At 34.5% G+C, this 19,104-nt stretch overlaps 3 protein-coding genes across 4 annotated transcripts; all 3 read left to right on the forward strand.

Annotated features, from left to right (window-relative positions):
• Positions 1-6,415: 6,415 nt before the first annotated feature.
• LOC105802187 (mitogen-activated protein kinase 7) lies at positions 6,416-9,477 on the forward strand. The gene is made up of 3 exons (XM_012633677.2): positions 6,416-7,080; positions 7,188-7,616; positions 8,608-9,477. Exons 2-3 carry the CDS (start codon positions 7,194-7,196, stop codon positions 9,289-9,291), a joined length of 1,107 nt encoding a protein of 368 aa, XP_012489131.1. The 5' UTR covers positions 6,416-7,080; positions 7,188-7,193; the 3' UTR covers positions 9,292-9,477.
• A 3,215-nt stretch (positions 9,478-12,692) lies between these two features.
• LOC105802185 (peroxidase 72) lies at positions 12,693-14,237 on the forward strand. Its single transcript, XM_012633673.2, has 4 exons — positions 12,693-13,014; positions 13,192-13,383; positions 13,459-13,624; positions 13,719-14,237. The coding sequence occupies exons 1-4, from the start codon at positions 12,790-12,792 to the stop codon at positions 14,129-14,131; spliced, it is 996 nt and encodes a 331-aa protein (XP_012489127.1). The 5' UTR covers positions 12,693-12,789; the 3' UTR covers positions 14,132-14,237.
• Positions 14,238-14,361: 124 nt separating this feature from the next.
• On the forward strand, positions 14,362-18,096 carry LOC105802184 (probable methyltransferase PMT27). 2 transcript variants are annotated; one of them, XM_012633672.2, is made up of 7 exons: positions 14,362-15,988; positions 16,057-16,206; positions 16,309-16,690; positions 16,778-16,952; positions 17,030-17,302; positions 17,395-17,589; positions 17,673-18,096. In XM_012633672.2, exons 1-7 carry the CDS (start codon positions 14,552-14,554, stop codon positions 17,887-17,889), a joined length of 2,829 nt encoding a protein of 942 aa, XP_012489126.1. In that variant the 5' UTR covers positions 14,362-14,551; the 3' UTR covers positions 17,890-18,096. The 2 variants fall into 2 exon arrangements, with proteins under 2 accessions (XP_012489126.1, XP_052478984.1); XM_052623024.1 differs by having other exon boundaries at positions 16,309-16,952.
• The last annotated feature ends 1,008 nt before the right edge of the window (positions 18,097-19,104 follow it).

Below are 19,104 nucleotides of genomic sequence, written 5' to 3' on the forward strand. Positions count from 1 at the left end.
ATCCCGAACTCAAATATGGTGATGTTTATTTCTCTGTGTCAGCATGTACCTAGAGTGTCTAAATATTAGTTATTTTGTGTTTGATTGTAAATGAAGTTATAAGATCTATTTTTGAGAGTTTATAATTTGGATTAAAACGATGCTTGATGACTTGTTTTGATGATATAAAATGTTTGAGATTTCTGTCTGTTTGATCTGTAATCTCCGGTAATGCTTCGTAACCTGATTCCGGCGAGGGATACGGGTTGGGGGTGTTACAATCCGACTGTTTGAAACCATTGTATCCCTAACATCTTCGAAAAACACGTGTCCCGCCTCCATCTGGTTGACTTGTTGCTGACTCATTTTTGGCATCAAGGTAGCCAACTTGTAGAATGTAGCCAAGAAGAAAGATGAAATCGAAAGATGTCGTGTTTTTAACAACACAGCGTTGATCCCCTCCACCAAGTTTGTGATCATTTGACCATAACGAAAGCCCTCGTCAAAACTTTGAGCCCATTGTCACAGCTCCATAGTACCTAACCACTATTAGAAAGATGTGTTCGTTTGACCCTCCATGTCACTCTCAAGTCGAGTCATTCTTTGGCGGAAAATGTGTGGCTCTAGCTCGTGCTTTGTATATGTATTAAGAAAATATAAGTTACACTATTGCCCTAAAACATTAAAACTTATATTAAAAAGATAAGGTTATCCTTTACCCATTCTCACAATTTGTCTCCGCCAGTCTACATTATTATAATCTCAATGGAAGTTAGTCGCGATATGCCGGATGCAGTAAATGAATCTCCATGGCACACAGGAATGCCTAATGGCGGCAATTAATCATTTCACTATATCGAAGATGATGTAAATATTATCATTGCTAATAGCATACCTCCGCAGGTTGGTAAGGAAGAATTCTCACGATTCTATGTTCTCCTTATCTACGATTGCAAATGCAATCGGGAGCACATTCTTATTGTCGTCTTGAGCAATCGTAAGAATTAGGATTTGTGTATATTTTTCGTATAGCCAGGTCCTATCTACTTGCACAAACGGTTTGCAGTGGGGAAATGCGCGCACACATGGATCAAAACATCTAGAACATTCGATGAAAAATTCTTTTTCCCGGTTGTAGTTGGTCATTTTGGCCGTAATAAGGTCGTGTATATAACTCAATGACAGTCCCTGGTACGTACTTCCGCATAGCGGTTATCCATCCCTGTAGCTCATTATATGACGCATCAAAATCCTCGTACAATTGCTCTATTGTCATCTGTTTAGCTATCCACGCCTTTCGGTATGATACTCGATACTGGAATCATGCCTGCATTTCGGCAATCAATACCAAAACTTTAATGGTCGTTATGTCCTTCACCATTGGCATGATACATATACAGATAGTTTTGGAATCAAGTTTTCGATGATCTTCTGTCATACGTGTTGATATGCATGTGTGAGACCCAACAAATTTTCGTATCTCCCACATCTGCGAATTTTTTTATAAATGCAATTCGTACTCGCCAATTGCAGCCTTCCATCGACATCCAACACTCCCCAATATATAATGTTGGTTTAGACATTGTGATTTTGTAGTTCACTGATATATTCATGCTATACCGCTTAATAGTAAATACGCACACTTCTTTACTTTTGAATATCTGGTCTACAAACAACTCCTCAGGATCAGAATCTACGGCTAGCTAGTGAGTAGGTAGTATTTCAGAGTACTCTGGGAACTTGGCTACATGCGTCGCATCGAAGTCTATGAGCGACATGTGTGGCCCAGGATTATTGTGTATCACGATACGTCGAATCTGGTTCTCGATTGAAGACGCGTTAATGTTTCCATCGTCATTCACGTCTTCATCGTCAATATCGGAGACCTCGTCCATATCGGGATCACTATCACTATCGTCCTCTTGATCACAAAGATCACTACTGTCGTATCCATCATCACCAACCACATAAATATCGGGTGCAACATTAAGATCGATATCGATCCCGCGTATAGTCGATTCACTGTCAGCGTACAATATTGAAGCCACCATACACGGTTCTTGAGCTCCATGTTCTTTATCATATGCAGTGAGATCTTCAGTTGACTCCACAACAATTAACTCAGCAAATAAGTGAATCGGTGCATTTTGGTCACTCCAATTCCTGCAATAAAGAGCGATCATTGTCTCCACGTCTTCATCGTTTACAAGTTCCATTTTAGTGAATTTGATGGGATATGTCGAAACTGAAAACTTTTAGAAAACTTTCGAGACATTTCTATTAAATCTCATTGCTATTTGTTGCCGACATTCAAATATACATCGAACGGTTGTTGTCAAGATGATTCCATCAAAATAAACGCATATGAAAAACTAATTATCCATCTTCAATACTCAATCTGTTAAAAAATAAACAAAAATCTTAAAACAATTTGAACAACATAAACATAACAATATCAAATTTATTGTCATTTCTAACAATATCTATGATAGAAATATTTTCAGAGTTATCTATTTTTTCCTGTTATTATCACTAACTAACAATTACTTTATAATATTTACTAACATAAAAACTTTTAAATATATTAAAAAATTTAAAACACAACATTCACAATGAACACATAATTAATCTAAACACAAAACTTACAAACAAATCACAATAAACAAAATAACTTTAAAACAAAACATAAAATAACACTAAACAAATTATATAATACTAACAAAATAATTTTTTCTTATCATAATCTATTCTATTTGAAAATAACAATAAAAATAATAATACTTTTTCTTTCTTCTCTTTTCTTTCCCCTCTCTTGTTCTGTTATTTTTTTTTAAATGATACTTTAAAATTGAACAAGATGGGGGAAGGGGAAAATACTACTGGTGCTGCCTATCAGATAGGCACTATACCCCAATACCCCTTCCGTATTTTTATACCGCATATACAACAGAATAGACTAAGTGGTGTCGCCTATCACTTTGGCACCACTACTAAAATATATATATTTTTAACTGAATTTTATCAAAATCTTAGGATGCCACCGCTTATGCACCACCCTTCACCTTTTTAAATATACCATTTTACTACATAATTTTTGAAACATGTCATTTTAGTATTTTTTTAAAATTTTATATTATACAGGTAAGCGTTCTGTTGTTTTTTATTCTTTCATCCTTTTCTTACATCGTAAAAGTCTGTCAGAAAAATAAAGGGTAAAATGGTCTCACATGTTTACTGTAACTTAACGACGTTATTGGAATTAAATCAAGAAAAACAAAGCACACGTAGTTCTAATGGCCGGCCCAAGATTTTCACAAAATATTGTAAGTTTCTTGCCTTTATTTATATTTCTCGTGGATAGCAAAGGATAGCGGTAAATTTTTTTTATATTTTTAGTATATTAGTATGTAATTTCTTCACTTTTATTTTAATGAATTTAAAATTTATTCTTTTAAATTTAAAATTAAGTTTAATTGTTAATATTATTAAATTTTTTGTTAAATTCAAGTTTATTATAGTATTGTTTTTATTACATACCAAGTAAGTTTTATTGTTTTATAATATCATACCGATGAATTTTAAATTTTTTAATAATATTAATATTAAATATGAATTTTAAAATTTTAAAATAGAAAATTAAAGTTGAAATCAATAAAGAATACATGTTTAAACATTCTTTGGAATTCAAATTTTAAGCTTTAATAATTTAATGATTCAATATAAAATTTTTAACAATCTTATTATAAGTTTTGAGAATATTTATTCTTTTAAGATAATGTTTAAAATTACAATAATCCTTCTAATCCATTAATAAGAGGATAATGTACTTTAGAATACTCAAACCCACATCCTCCTACATTAATAATAATACTCATGCCAATCAATTAAAATTTAATTTATGTATCTAATATAATTAACTAACATAAAATTTCTGAGATATATATACGCTAATATATTCAATCACATCACCCTATTAAATAACTAATGCAGTTGTGGACCCTAATGCAAATATTTTGTATTAAAGAAATAATGGGCAACAGTCTGGTAACATTAATGAAGCTGTGGGTCCTCTTCAACTGCAACCAACATGCCATAAATGTAGTAAACTTTCTAAATTTATGATTACAAGAATAGAAAATTTTCAAAATTGGTTTTATTTAATTATTTCAATTAATTTATCTGTAGGATTAAATAAATTATTAAAAGATTAAAATAAAAGATATAAAAATTCGGTTCAATCGCTCAATTCAATCAATTTTTATTCGGTTTAATTAATTCGTATCAATTCTCGAATCAACTTAAAAAAATTAAATTTCAAATATACAAAAATGTAAAAAATTAAAAGCATATATAATAAAAATATTATTTTTTAAAACAATAAAAAATCAAACCACAAAACGTGTGGTCATATTACTCGAATTCTTACTTGCGAATCTTTGTCAAAATTAGGGATGTGAAAATTTCGGGTAAAACTGATTTAATCGGTCGAACCGAATTATTTTGGTTAATTGGTTGGTTAATTGAATTAATTCGGTTCGAAATTAGTTAATTTATCGAAAATTTATATTTTTATATACATTTTACATATATTAAATTCAGTTAATTTTTGATATGTTTTATACTTGTTTTAATAAAAATAAATAAATAAAATTCGGTTAATTCGGTTAATTAACCGAATTAACAAAAAAAGTTCGGTTCAGTTAATTTTCTTAAAAAATCCAGTTTGATTAACGGTTAAAGATTTAAAAAGTTCGATTAATTTAATTAATGCTAATTCGATAGGTTAACCGATAGAACACACCTGGTCAAAACTAATAGATTTTATTTATATTACTCAATTCAATCATATATTAATATTGAATAAAGATATATATTTAATATTGGTATAATAATTTATTTTAAAATTTTTATATACTTGAAGTATTTTATTAGTATTATATTTTCGCTCCTATTTTTGAATATTATGTAAAAAAGAGTATCAAACATAAAAATAAAAAATAAAAAAAAAGTTGAAAAAAAGGGGATTAGAAGAAATCTATCAAATTGCAACGTTGTTAATTTTCGAAATAAAAATGGGCAACGTTGTTCAGCTTGTAAGGAAATGATCAATGAAGAAGGTAATCCAGTGGACACCTAATCACAGTTTCTTCTTTGTCTTTGGGCTTTTTGCAGTTTCCTAGGTTGTCCCAAGGTTCATGCAGAAGCCCAAAGCAAAATACCAGGTTCAATTTCTTCACAGGCCTTGCACTCAAACAATGCATGTCAACTTCGCCTTCTTATTTGTTTATATGAGAATGAAGTGTTTTCCCTTAATGGGTTAACACGATTTGTGTTTGTGGGAAACAGATAATCACGACCTTATACAAGTCAAGAGACATAAAAGATATTATTGTTACATAAAAGATTAGAGGTGAATAATGCAAATAGGTGAGCAACTGAGCATTAGGTTAAGTTGATTAGCACACCGACATTAAAAATGAATGAACAAAGTTGTGACAAATAAGCAAAATCACCAAATCTAATCTTAAATTGATGTCAAAGTCCACCAACCTCCATAAACAGTCCATCTCATGTCATGTGCAAACTAATCTATTCAATTATTTGATAAACTTCACCCACAAGCCACTATTTAAGATATGGTTGGTCACTCTTTAACCTTTTTAAATCCTCCTTTTCGACTCATATTATCTTGCTTTTTTGACTTTTCATAACATACAGAATCATTAGTTACTCTATTTTTTAATTATTTGAGAGATATTTAAGTATTTCTTCATCAATAATATTTACAAGATATTGAGGTACTTTCAACTTTTTAAAAGATATTTACATATTTTTCCATAAATAATATAAATTTTGAATATCTTTCGACTTTTTAAATTCATATTGACTTAATCATGGAATTGAGGATTAAAGGAAAAGCAAAGGCAAAGGGTAGAAAGTGTTGAAAAGAAGAAGAATCTGTTCCACCTTTCTATCAATGAAAAGCCCAACTTTAGCCATTGGGATGGGAAGCTGAAATGCTATTGGCTCCAAAACAATCAAAATTATTACTGCAAAATATTAAGTCTATCAAATTTCTTCCCATGCAATTAAAATCTCCTCAATAATTTACTCTTTTAAATTAATATCATATTTAAAATTAATTAAACTAGTACCAAGTAGAAGAACAACTTGTGGAAAATCAAGTTGGAAAAGAAATTAAAAGAGTGGTTATGGCTAACAGTCATATATCAATATACTTTTTCGAACATAACAACATGGTTCCAAAGTTCGTCCAAAAGGAAAAACATAGTTTCAAAGAAAATAACTAAAAAAGTTGGATAAAAAAATAAAAACAGAGAAAAAAGATCAGATATTTACAATCTATATGTTATTTTTTCTTCTTTTTTCAACAAAAGTAATAGGTGACACATAAGTCTACAAAAGAATGGTCTCAATATACTTCAAAAAAAAAAAAAAGTATGAGAAGTTTGTTATTTCCCCAATTTTGGGGAAAGTTGAGAGACGAAGAGGGTTCAAAGTTTGTGCGTGGCAAAGCCTTCCAGTAAGCCAAGCCAAGCTGCAAATTATCTGAAAAAAGAAGATATTTTTCCATGTTTAAGATTGTTTTTTTTTTTTTATATATATGGGGAGAAAAGATTTGATATTTCGTAAAAGCTGAAACCCCCGAGGTCTAAAACAGTATGTAGATGTCGTTTTTGCCTAAAGGGAAATGCCGTGTGGGCATCACGTCCCTGCCCTTATCTTTACATCCTATCTTCTCTTCTCTCTCTTTTGTCTCTTTGGTCTGATCAGTAATTCGGAATCAGAGTAGGCCATTTCTCTTTGTTTTGGATTAGAGTTTTGCTTAAAGTCCCAACTTTTGTTTTGGAATTGGTTTAGAGGTTGAAGAAAAGGGTAAGAAAAAAGTTGGGTCTTTTTTATGGAAGAAATGAAGGTGGAAATTTTAAATTTTACAGGAATTATTTGAAAGCTAGTGAATTTGGAGTTTACTGATAGATTGAAGGAAAGGGCAGCAGAAAGAGTTGTTTTTTTTTTCTATTATTTTTTTAGGAAAAAAAGCGAAGAAACAGATCAAATCAAAAAAAGTAGAAGCAACATGTAAGATTGATTCCAAACCCTTTTTTTCTTTTTATTTTCTCTGGGTTAAATTTAAGGTTGTTGTTTTTTTTTTAAATTTGGTGATCCTTTGTTCTTGGGAATTTCAGAGAGGAATGGCGATGCTTGTAGAGCCACCAAATGGGGTGAAGCCAAGAGGGAAGCACTACTATTCAATGTGGCAGACCCTTTTCGAGATTGACACAAAGTACGTTCCAATCAAGCCAATAGGGAGAGGAGCATACGGGGTCGTTTGCTCATCCATCAACAAGGAAACCAACGAAAAAGTGGCTATAAAGAAGATCAACAATGTATTCGACAATCGTGTTGATGCGTTGAGAACTTTGAGGGAGTTGAAACTTCTCAGACACATTCGACATGACAATGTGATCGCTTTGAAGGATGTCATGATGCCAACTCACAGAACCAGTTTTAAGGATGTTTATTTGGTTTATGAGCTTATGGACACGGATTTGCATCAGATTATCAAATCTTCTCAGCCACTTTCTAAGGATCATTGCAAATATTTTATTTTTCAGGTACTTGGAAAGTAACCCTTTTCTTCTCAACTCTTATTATGATTTGCTTATGATTATTGCTTTTCTAATGTTAAAATGTTGAAATATTTTTCTGCATTATTAGATTTAACAGGTAAATTTTTATGTCCTGGATGATCAGAAATGATATTAACCAAGTCTAGATGGTACTTTTGGTAATGCATATTAACTATTGAGTTCAAGTAACAAAGCTAGAAGTCATTGGACTTGTTATGATCTTGTTGTTTGATTTCCACATTTTGCAAGGCCTTCGCAGTTCACAATGTATAGTGTCTAGTTAGCATTAATAGCCGTCCTTTGATGCTAAATTGTATGCCTTTTTGGGTTTGGGACTTCTATGAGTTCCATGCTGATCTGGTCCCAAATTGAATTTAGTTTGGCAGAACTATGGGGCATTGAGTTATTAGGCTAAATACAACTTGTGTTGTACTTCTGGAAACTTATTAGTAAATTGATTATGGTACAAGATGATGATAATAGATCAACAGTTCAAGGAATACAGTTGCATATTTATTGAAGGAGAGTTATTTGGTAGTTGTTTGTAATCATAAAGGTATGAATAGTATGCTGTGTTCATTTGATTCGGCAAGGGTTCTTTCAAATTTGATTTGTTATGCTTCCCTTCCTCTTCCCTTTCGTTGGATTCTCATACATTTTCGATTTGTTTGGTTTGCTTTCTTTGCAAGGTGGTAAATAATAGTTTACGTATCTTCTCTTGTCAGTTTTTTTTTTTCCTAGTAGCCATCATAATTACTTCATTAAATACTTGTAGATTGGTTCCTATACCAGGCAAAGGTAATAATAATGTAAACTTAAAAAATTATGTGCTTCGACGTTTGCATATGCTACAATGAACCTAATTGCGATCTCGTGTCAAATATTATGTGTAAATTTAGTCTTTTTTTCATTCCCTGTCGTTCATGTCTCATATAAGTATTGTCTGCTTGTGACTAACCTTTAGTGCATATTTTAGTTACTACGAGGGCTGAAGTACCTTCACTCGGAAAATATCCTTCACCGAGACTTGAAGCCTGGGAACCTCCTTGTCAATGCTAACTGTGACCTAAAGATATGTGATTTTGGGCTTGCCCGAACCAGCAGAGGTAATGAACAATTCATGACAGAGTATGTTGTCACCCGTTGGTACCGTGCACCTGAGCTCCTACTATACTGTGACAATTATGGGACATCCATTGATGTTTGGTCGGTAGGATGCATCTTTGCAGAGATTCTTGGTCGGAAACCAATCTTTCCTGGAACAGAGTGCCTCAGCCAGCTTAAGCTAATAATCGATGTCCTTGGAAGCCAGCAAGAGGCTGATCTTCAGTTTATCGATAATCCCAAAGCCCGAAGGTATATCAAGTCACTTCCTTATTCTAGGGGCACCCATCTTTCCCATTTATATCCTCAAGCCGATCCATTAGCCATAGATTTGTTGCAAAGTATGCTTGTTTTTGACCCATCTAAGAGAATTACCGTCACAGAAGCTCTCCTACACCCATACATGTCAGGGCTATATGATCCGAGGTGCAATCCACCTGCCCAAGTCCCGATTGATCTCGACATAGACGAGAACATGAGAGAAGAGATGATTAGGGAGATGATGTGGGCTGAGATGCTTCATTACCACCCAGAGGCTGCATCTGCAAATGCTTAGATGACATTGTTTTAAGCTATGCTGGGTTCTGTTACTTTGTTATAATGTTTGTTTCGCAACCAGTATTATTATTTAACCTAGAAGAACACCATTGAAACTTCTGCATGCCATGGAACTTCGCATTGAGATTTTTAGTTTTGATTGGCTCGTGTTAACCTGTAAATGCTATTATTTTTAGCCCGGATATCTTCTCACTCTGTTGATGAGCCGACAGCATATCCAATTGTTACCCGAAATTAATTCACAGATTAGCAGACAGAAGAACATTTAACTAATAAAGTTGATAATTTTAGAAATTAATTCAGTCTGAAAATAAAGAAAAAGTTGCAAATATTAGAATTTGAGGCACCTAGAAGTGGACACATGAGTTAATTTATATGAACCAAAATTGCTGCTTTTTGAGATTATTAAGCTAGTTGCCGATAAAACTACAGCTACAATGACAGATTTATTGTTTGTTGGCATCATATGCCAGGTTCAAGTCTTGTGTCACTCAATCCCTTCTCCTATATAGCGCTAAAACAACAGTTGGAACAAAATATTTTTGACAGGCAGAAGGGACGACCTCTGCGCCTATATATAGTATCAGCAATGTGAATCTCGTTTCTATTTAATGGTATTTGAGAAAGGACTTCTTGACATGAATGATGTTTGTGATAGTTTTTCTGGTCTCATAGGGTAGAAGAAGGTGACGTTGAAAATTACTTAATATATTCAATTGTTTGTATAGTTTTAAGGTCACAAATTCAAATTCCACTGAGAGCAGGCGGATGGAGCCGCTCCCTTGTGAACTTCTTGAGACCCTCAGCAGAGGTTGAAGATAAACCTAGGATGGAACCAAACACAAAAACTCCAGGTCCAATATCGATTTATTGGGAATCCGTCGACTCTCAATGGATGACACACTTATCCAAGAGGGAGTCTAACTTCCCATTAACAAGTTTTAACTAAATTGAATTACAATTAAGGTTTAATGGTATAAAAATCCCGAAGCATTTTTAAACAAAAAAGGAGCCTCTTCAAACTTTTTGGACTTAATCGAACCCTTCAATTGATAAAATTAGTCAAATAAATCATTTGACTGATGTTGACCGTTAAATCTATTCTTTCGATGTGGTAGTTTATTGATGATACATTATAATCAATGTATCCCTATTTTATCTTATAAATCATATCACCAAATAATTTAAAATTATAAACATTTTTAAAAAATTAAAATATAAAATTAAGAAAAATAATTTATTTTAAAAGATTCAATTGAGCTAATTCTTTTCTCATGCAAATTATAGAGGAAGTTTTCCTAATTGCCACATATACAAGCAATCATAACAATATATATTAAAAAAATTGGTTTGAAAATAATAACATAGGAATAGGATATGCTTCTTCCTTTTATTATTCTCTTTTGTTAAAGGCTATAAGGGTAAAGAAGATGCCACCCTAAAACAAACTTTATATTATAAAACCCAAAAGCTTCTTCCTTTTTATTTTTAAATATATGAGATATTCTTTTATTCAGCTTTAGATTAGTTTGGTCAGATTCCGACGAACTAAGTTGGAAATTTCCTTCACACCCATTTTATTTAATTTCAAGTCAAAAGTTTAAATATTTTTAATGTGTAGATCTCTCAAACATGTCTTTAATCTATTTTGCTTCAATCCTACTTTAATTATTTTTATTTAATATTTCTTGTTTAAATATTTAAATATCTACTCTAATTTTAAATAAGTGTTGAATGTGGTGGCAAGACTGAATTGTATTATCAATATCAAAACTCAAGTTTAATTATTACAAGAAACAACCGTAAGACTTAAATACTCATAAATGTCGAATTTTTTTAAAAAAATTACATGTATAGGCCGATTTTGAAAAAATTACAGGAATAGGCCGATTTTATGAAAATGCGTCTTCATACGCAATCCTACATTGTCCAGGAAATAAGCTGCAAATAGATTATGAGTTTATATATATCCATATCCCATATCCCATATCCCACATCGCTTAAGAAAATAAGGGAAATGAGACTTTGGGTCTATATAAGGACTTGTTTTGTAAGTTTTATTCTACATTAATAGGTGGTACCAGTAGATAAGAAAAAATATTGGTGATGCCATTTTTAGTGTTGATGTGGTAAAAAACGTTTCCAGTTTGTAGCATTTTTCTGTCAATACAAAATTTTTTTTTAAAAACGACATTTATGAATCTTTAAGTCCAATTATAAGGTTGGGATGTTATCCCATAAAAAATTTGCACACACAAATAATTATTTCACAAACCAAACTTTTATTTATTTTGGGTTAAAAAATTTATTAGATCCATCCAAGCATTCTTACCTCTTTCTAGGTAGCTTTGAAGAAATCATTTTGGTTTGCTTTCTTGTGTTTCCAATGTTTTGCTTATACGTATTAGTATCTCTTCTCTGCATTATCGAGTTTAGATGATAAATATTGCAGTTAAAAATAGTTATTCTTTTTAAGTTAAAATTTATATTTATATTCAAATCGAAATATAACATAAAATTTGAATCGACAGTCGTTTTACTTGCACACATTCTTTATAATTTGGTTGTTCAAGTGAAAGTTTGTGTAAAAGAATTTCTACAAAAAGAACTCAATGGACATAATCGTTGCTTTGAAGCAAAGGATTATACAAACCTACAAAAACACTATCAATGATTGTACGCAGCGTTTTGTTAATGTATGAAGATATAACTTTTCAAAAAACCACCATGTTGGCATACATTTTTCAAGTACATGGATAATAGATGAACAGGAAATTTTAATGTTTGATGATGGTACATACCTCCATAAACATTTTTAATGTAAAGCTTATGAAATTGACAATTTCCAGTTAGCATTCATATATTGGTTTTTGTCAACGGAGCAGGCTTACCTGCTCCCTTCTTAAAACTTTACGGTATGGCTAGGACCGTGTCTCAATCAACTTTAGACCATTTTAGGTATTGACCAGGTCCTATTTTATTCCACGAGTTGTTGATCGAATGACTGTTTGGATTTATGCATACACAGATATGCTCAACTTTTCTGTAAATATTTTGATATGAGCTCTTAGTATTATGTATAAAAAGAAATCATGGCTAGAGTAGAGACCCAGATTTAAATAAATTTGGCAACGTGACATATTATAGAAACATTATTTTTAATTTATTTATTGTAATTAACTTGAGTAATTATGTTAAACACAATTATTACTAAAAGCACAATCTTAGATAATTATCCTGGGCAAGCAAATGTGGGCATTTTAGTACCAACTCCAACCTTTCTGCATCTTTTTCCTGCTTTTGATTGATGCAAAGCTAGTTACCTAATATTATGTCATCTCTTTCATTTGATTGTCATTTCAATCAAAGTCTCCCTTATAAATACCCATTCCCCTCTTTGAAAGCTCTCATCATAACAACGTGTTCTCTTCATATTTCAGCTGTTTCCACTTCAACTATACATCTTTTTGTCTAGAAAGTAAAAAAGGTAAACACTATGGTTCATTATATCATAGTTATTACTCTTCTAGCCCTTGGCCTTGCCCCCCATTGTTTGTCTTCCAAGACAGTTGGAGGAGGATACCTTTACCCTCAGTTTTACGATCATTCATGTCCCAAAGCTCAAGAGATTGTGAGAAACGTTGTTGCCAAAGCTGTTGCAGGGGAACCTCGTATGGCTGCTTCATTGCTTAGGCTACACTTCCACGACTGCTTTGTTAAGGTAACTTCATCCTCGCCAAACCAATGGCAAAGTGTTTACTACTCGACTGTCAGTGTCGAATACAAGACTAGTGTGTCTAATATGGATATATTCAATCTTTTCCAAGTTTTTCTTTGAAGGATTATATTATTATATATGGTTATATAGCAGCAAAGTTTAACAATTCATTGTTTCCAGGGCTGTGATGCATCGATTTTGTTAGACAGCAGCGGGAGCATTATCAGCGAAAAGAGGTCGAATCCAAACAGGAACTCAGCTAGAGGATTCGAAGTGATAGATGAGATCAAAGCTGTAATGGAGAAAGAGTGTCCTCATACAGTGTCATGTGCTGATATTATGGCTTTGGCTGCTAGAGATTCTACCGTTCTCGTATGTCGTTTTGGTTATAGTCTTGTCTTGTCATTGAAATTGACCCCGTGGTAACATGTTTTTTTGGATTTGCAGACAGGTGGGCCTAGCTGGGAAGTCCCTCTTGGAAGAAGGGATGCCAGAGGTGCAAGCTTGAGTGGCTCTAACAACAACATTCCTGCTCCAAACAACACATTCCAAACAATTCTCACCAAGTTTAAGCTACAAGGCCTAGACATTGTTGATCTTGTTGCACTTTCTGGTAAGCTATATAGTTCTTTCACATTCTGCAAATAACCAAGAAAGGCAATACTCTGAAAATATATGACCAAGTTGTCCATATATATATCATGCAGGGAGCCACACAATAGGAAATTCCCGATGCACCAGTTTCAGGCAGAGACTATACAACCAATCAGGCAATGGACAACCAGACAACACACTTGACCAATCCTATGCTTCTCAGCTGCGCAGGAACTGTCCAAGATCAGGCGGCGACCAGAACCTGTTTTTCTTAGATTTTGTTAGCCCCATAAAGTTCGACAACAGCTACTTCAAGAACTTATTGGCTAACAAGGGACTGTTGAACTCTGACCAAGTTTTGTTCACAAAGAATGGTGAATCAAGGGAGTTAGTGAAGACATATGCTTATAACCAGGAACTCTTCTTTCAGCAATTCGCTAAGTCCATGATTAAGATGGGGAATATTTCACCGTTGACAGGGTATAGGGGTGAGATCAGACAGAATTGCAGGAAAATTAACGCTTAAAATCATCAAGTGATAATTATATGAATAAAGTTTGTATTCCTGTTTGTCATGTTATTTTGGTTTCCTTGTATTGAATTAATTAATAAAAGAATTTCATTTGTGTGTATTGCTGGGCCAACGATTGTCCTTTTCTTTGTTCCCTGGGCTCTGTGAGACTTGTTTTTTAAATCTTTTGCCATATTGGATTTGGGTTTTGTTGATGTTAACGGAAGGTCCATGAGGAACAAGATTTTTCCCAACGAATTCCCCTTCTCCAACTCATTCGGATCTTTGAGACACATTCCAACTTAGAAAGTTTCTTCGCTCTTATTACATCTATTCCACAAACAAAGCTTTTAATCTTCTCCATTGTCTTTTTTAATCTCCATGCTATCACTTTCACTTCATTTCGTTTCCTCTCAAACTCCATAAAAAACGATAATGGCGATCGGGGGAAAGTCTCGTGTTGCTAAGCGTTCCTCTTCTGTTTCGTATGCATCCACTGTAACCACTGTGGTCTTCGTAACCTTATGTGTTTTGGGTGTTTGGATGCTCACTTCCAACTCCGTTTCCTCCCCTCAAACCACCACCACCACTCGCACCATCACTGACACCAACAGTGACATTGCATTTTCTGGTTCCAATGAAGAACAACCCTCCAAAATTAACGAAGATCAGAAAGATAAAGCGGTGTTCGAAGATAACCCTGGCCAACTTCCCGATGAGGCCGTCAAGCCTGACGATGATAAGGTGTCGGAGTCCGATGATCTAGATAAAGTGAAAGAAGGTGCGGCTGTTGAAGAAACCCGACATGGTTTACAAGGAAAAGAATCAGCAGAAGAACAGGAGAAGCAAAAAATGAGTGAAACTCAGATATCCGAAGAAAGTGTGTTGACTCAAAACCAACAATCGAAGCAAAATGGTCTCAAGGAAGTTGAAGATAATAAGCAAATGAGTAATGAAGAACCCATCAAGGTTCATCAAGAGGAAACTATCAACAATCAGGATCCGTCGGAAGATCAAGATCAAATTCGGGTTGTGGAAAAGAAACAAATAAACGAGAAACCCAAGGAACGGCGTGGCAAAAAGAAGAAGAAACACGCTGAAAGCATTGAGAGACCGCTGGAGACGACGATGATCGGGAAATCAAAGAAGGATGATGTGGCGGAAATGGAAGATGAACCGAGGGTAAACAAACCAAAAATCCAAGACCAACTAGAGGAGGATGAACCCAAGGGAACCAAACAACTGAACCAAGACCAACTAGAGGAAGATGAATCGAAGGGGACCAAACAACTAAATCAAGATCAACTAGAGCAAGATGAACCCAAGGGAAACAAACTACAGAATCATGACCAACAAGAGTCGCAGGTGCAAGGGATCGACAACGCCACATTCAATGACGAAACCAAGGACAAACCGGAGATTCTAAACGCCACCCAAACTGATACGTTCCAGAGTTTATTGAAGACAAAGACGAACCAGGAAACAGCGGAGAAAGACACCCAGATTGAAGCTCAACAACAGCATGAGTCCACCTCGGAGGAAACGTTAGGAAGTACCATTCCGAAAGAGTCCAACGAATCGAAGAACGCCTGGAAGTCGCAAAAGGCACAATCAGAGAACGAGAAGGAGAGACGGAGGGACGAATCGAGCGGCAAAGAGGGCCTCTATGGTTACACTTGGCATTTGTGCAACGTAACTGCTGGCCCTGATTACATACCCTGTTTGGATAACGAGGAAGCTTTGAAGAAATTACGCAGTACCAGGCACTTCGAGCATCGGGAGAGGCATTGCCCTGAGGAAGGACCAACGTGTTTGGTCCCTCTTCCAAAGGGATACAAACGGCCCATCTCCTGGCCCAAAAGCAGAGAGAAGGTAAAGATTGAATTGAATTGAATTGAATTTAAACCTGTTGGATTGATAACGATTTTTGTAACTGGCAGATATGGTACAATAATGTACCACATACGAAACTGGCTGAGTTTAAAGGGCACCAAAACTGGGTTAAAGTGAGCGGCGACTTCTTGACTTTCCCCGGTGGGGGTACCCAATTCATCCATGGCGCTCTCCACTACATCGACTTTCTCCAACAGGTAAGTTCCACAAGCCTCATCAACTAAACCGTTATTTGCTTATGAATCTGCAATGATGATGTTTCAAGAAAGAATATTATGTTGGCTTAATTGTGGTTGCAGTCAGTACCCAACCTTAAATGGGGTAAACGCACCAGAGTGATCTTGGATGTTGGATGTGGAGTTGCAAGCTTTGGAGGGTATCTTTTCGATAGAGATGTTTTAACAATGTCTTTTGCCCCCAAAGATGAGCATGAAGCTCAAGTTCAATTCGCCCTCGAAAGAGGAATCCCTGCTATATCAGCTGTGATGGGTTCTCAGAGGCTACCATTTCCTTGTAGAGTCTTTGATGTGGTTCACTGTGCACGTTGTAGAGTGCCGTGGCATGCTGAAAATGGTATGCTTCTGCTAGAACTGAACCGTGTACTGAGACCTGGAGGATATTTTATCTGGTCAGCCACCCCTGTCTATCAGAAACTTCCAGAGGATGTTGAAATATGGAATGGTAGAACACAAACACAATACTATCAATTCAGTTCAAACATGGTTTTAAGCGTTTCCATGGGGCTGACATGTCAAGTTTGTTTTGCAGCTATGTCGTCCCTGACAAAAGCCATGTGTTGGGATCTTTTGACCATCAAAAGGGATAAATTGAACTCCGTTAGTGCTGCCGTCTATCGAAAACCTATCACAAACGAATGTTATGACAAAAGGCCGGATCATAATCCACCAATGTGTAAAGAAAACGATGATGCAAACGCTGTCTGGTATGTTTCTTCACGCACTCTATCATGTTTTATGCACCATAAAGGCGATTGATTCATTATTGCTGGTTTCATTTCAGGCATGTACCCCTGCGGGCATGCATGCATCGCGTACCGATAAATCCAGCTGAAAGAGGAACACGATGGCCTGCACATTGGCCTAATCGGCTGCAGAAAGCTCCTTATTGGTTGAACCGAACCCAGATGGGGATTTATGGGAAACCGGCTCCTCAAGATTTTGTAAAAGACCATGAACACTGGACTCGAGTAGTTAGCAAGTTGTATATGAGTGGATTGGGAATCAGTTGGTCTAATGTTAGAAATGTGATGGACATGAGAGCTGTTTATGGAGGGTAATGGTCGTTTCTCTTCTGTTTTCAATTTTGACTCTGCCACTAACAAATATCAAAGTTCTCTCATATATTTTCACCTTGGATGCCTGCAGGTTTGCAGCAGCTTTGAAGGACATTAAAGTCTGGGTGATGAATGTGGTGAACCTTGATTCCCCGGATACACTTCCGATCATCTACGAACGCGGTCTTTTCGGAATGTACCACGATTGGTGCGAGTCGTTTAGCACATATCCGAGATCGTATGATCTCCTGCATGCCGATCACCTTTTCTCGAAGCTGGAAAAGAGGTAGAATTAGAAATTAGAACATGATCTCCCCATTCATAATCTTCTTTTGTTTGTTAAATGACTTGCACGTTGGGTGTCCATAGGTGCAAACTTCAACCAGTGTTGGCAGAGGTTGATAGAATCGTGAGACCAGGTGGAAAATTGATAGTTCGTGATGAATCAGATGCCATTGGTGAAGTTGAGAACTTGTTGAAATCACTGCACTGGGAAGTTCATTTAACTTTCTCCAAAGATCAAGAAGGAATACTAAGTGCTCAGAAAGGTGATTGGCGGCCTACAGCATATCAAGCTTCCATCTGATGACATCCCATTATCTGTATTTTGATCATTATTTTATTATTTGTTGGAGCATTCATGGATATGCCTAGTGTTTTTGGGTGTCTATAGGTCTTTTAGATTGTTGGGTTTTTAGTTCACATCCTCTTTCTTTTCGTTTTATCTGCCCCTAAACTTTTTGTAAACATTTTCTTCGATTCAGATCAACATGAAAAGAAAAAAGATATTTAGAAAGAACATGGAAATATAATTTATAATTATAGTTTTCAAATTTATTAATTTAATTTTTTTGGTTGGGAGAATATAAAGTTACTAATTCAAGATGATGAACATTTGCCCTTTTTTTTTCAAGTATAAATACAATCAAAATACAATATAAATACATGTCCAACGTATTAAATTATTGAAGTACAAATAAGTTATTACAACTCAAACGGACTAGAAACTAGTACAATTTAGATTAAAGTGAGATGAATTGAACTAACAAGACGAACAATTGCCTTTTTTTAATATGTAAACCACAACTATCGATAATTAAAATACGAGAGAACCTCAAATTGTGGCCTATTGACCAAGTCTTCATCTACTCCAGAAATAACCAGAGGTGCTCATGGGCCAGGTTTGAGTCGGGCTTAAGTATGATACTAACATACTTTATGTTTGTTCAAGTAGAGCATGAAATATGAGCCTAAAAATTTATTCAAAGTCATTCATATTTGCAAAAGGCTAATCCAAGCCCGTTTTAAGCCTGCGCCATTTTTTTTAAATATTTATATTATATTATTTTAATATTTAATAATTTTATATATTTTTTTATTTATTGAATATTTTTATATAGTCATCTTAACATTATTTTAATGTTTACATTACAGTATTATATATTTAGTATAAGATTTTTTTAATGTGTTCAAAATTACATAATATAAAGTATTATAAACTTAAAAATGGGTCGGGTCGAATCGGTTGGGTTGGATTTGGGCCTTGAATGTTGAAGCCCAAGCCATATTTTAAACGAACCTATTTTTTTGCTCGGGCCTATTTTTCGAGTCTAAAATTTTTACCTAAATCCTTCTAAATTTCGATTTGGCCTTCGGTTCTAATATATAACTCAATCCATTAACAAAACTAAAAATAACTTAAGTACAAATAGTACCAAAACAATTGAGAAAGTGTCAAAAATAACACATGAATGACAAAAATTGTGAAAATCTATAAAAAAAAATTACACACGACATGACA

This window comes from Gossypium raimondii, chromosome 11 (genome assembly GCF_025698545.1).
Source record: "Gossypium raimondii isolate GPD5lz chromosome 11, ASM2569854v1, whole genome shotgun sequence".
In the NCBI taxonomy this organism is placed as follows: Eukaryota; Viridiplantae; Streptophyta; class Magnoliopsida; order Malvales; family Malvaceae; genus Gossypium; species Gossypium raimondii.

Coding starts and splice junctions, on each gene's coding strand:
- LOC105802187 (XM_012633677.2), top strand. CDS start 7,194: ATGGCGATGCTTGTAGAGCCACCAAATGGGGTGAAGCCAAGAGGGAAG. Junction 7,617..8,607: donor GCAAATATTTTATTTTTCAG/GTACTTGGAAAG, acceptor TGCATATTTTAG/TTACTACGAGGGCTGAAGTA.
- LOC105802185 (XM_012633673.2), top strand. CDS start 12,790: ATGGTTCATTATATCATAGTTATTACTCTTCTAGCCCTTGGCCTTGCC. Junction 13,384..13,458: donor CTAGAGATTCTACCGTTCTC/GTATGTCGTTTT, acceptor TTGGATTTGCAG/ACAGGTGGGCCTAGCTGGGA. Junction 13,625..13,718: donor TGATCTTGTTGCACTTTCTG/GTAAGCTATATA, acceptor TATATCATGCAG/GGAGCCACACAATAGGAAAT.
- LOC105802184 (XM_052623024.1), top strand. CDS start 14,552: ATGGCGATCGGGGGAAAGTCTCGTGTTGCTAAGCGTTCCTCTTCTGTT. Junction 15,989..16,056: donor GGCCCAAAAGCAGAGAGAAG/GTAAAGATTGAA, acceptor TGTAACTGGCAG/ATATGGTACAATAATGTACC. Junction 16,953..17,029: donor GATGATGCAAACGCTGTCTG/GTATGTTTCTTC, acceptor GTTTCATTTCAG/GCATGTACCCCTGCGGGCAT.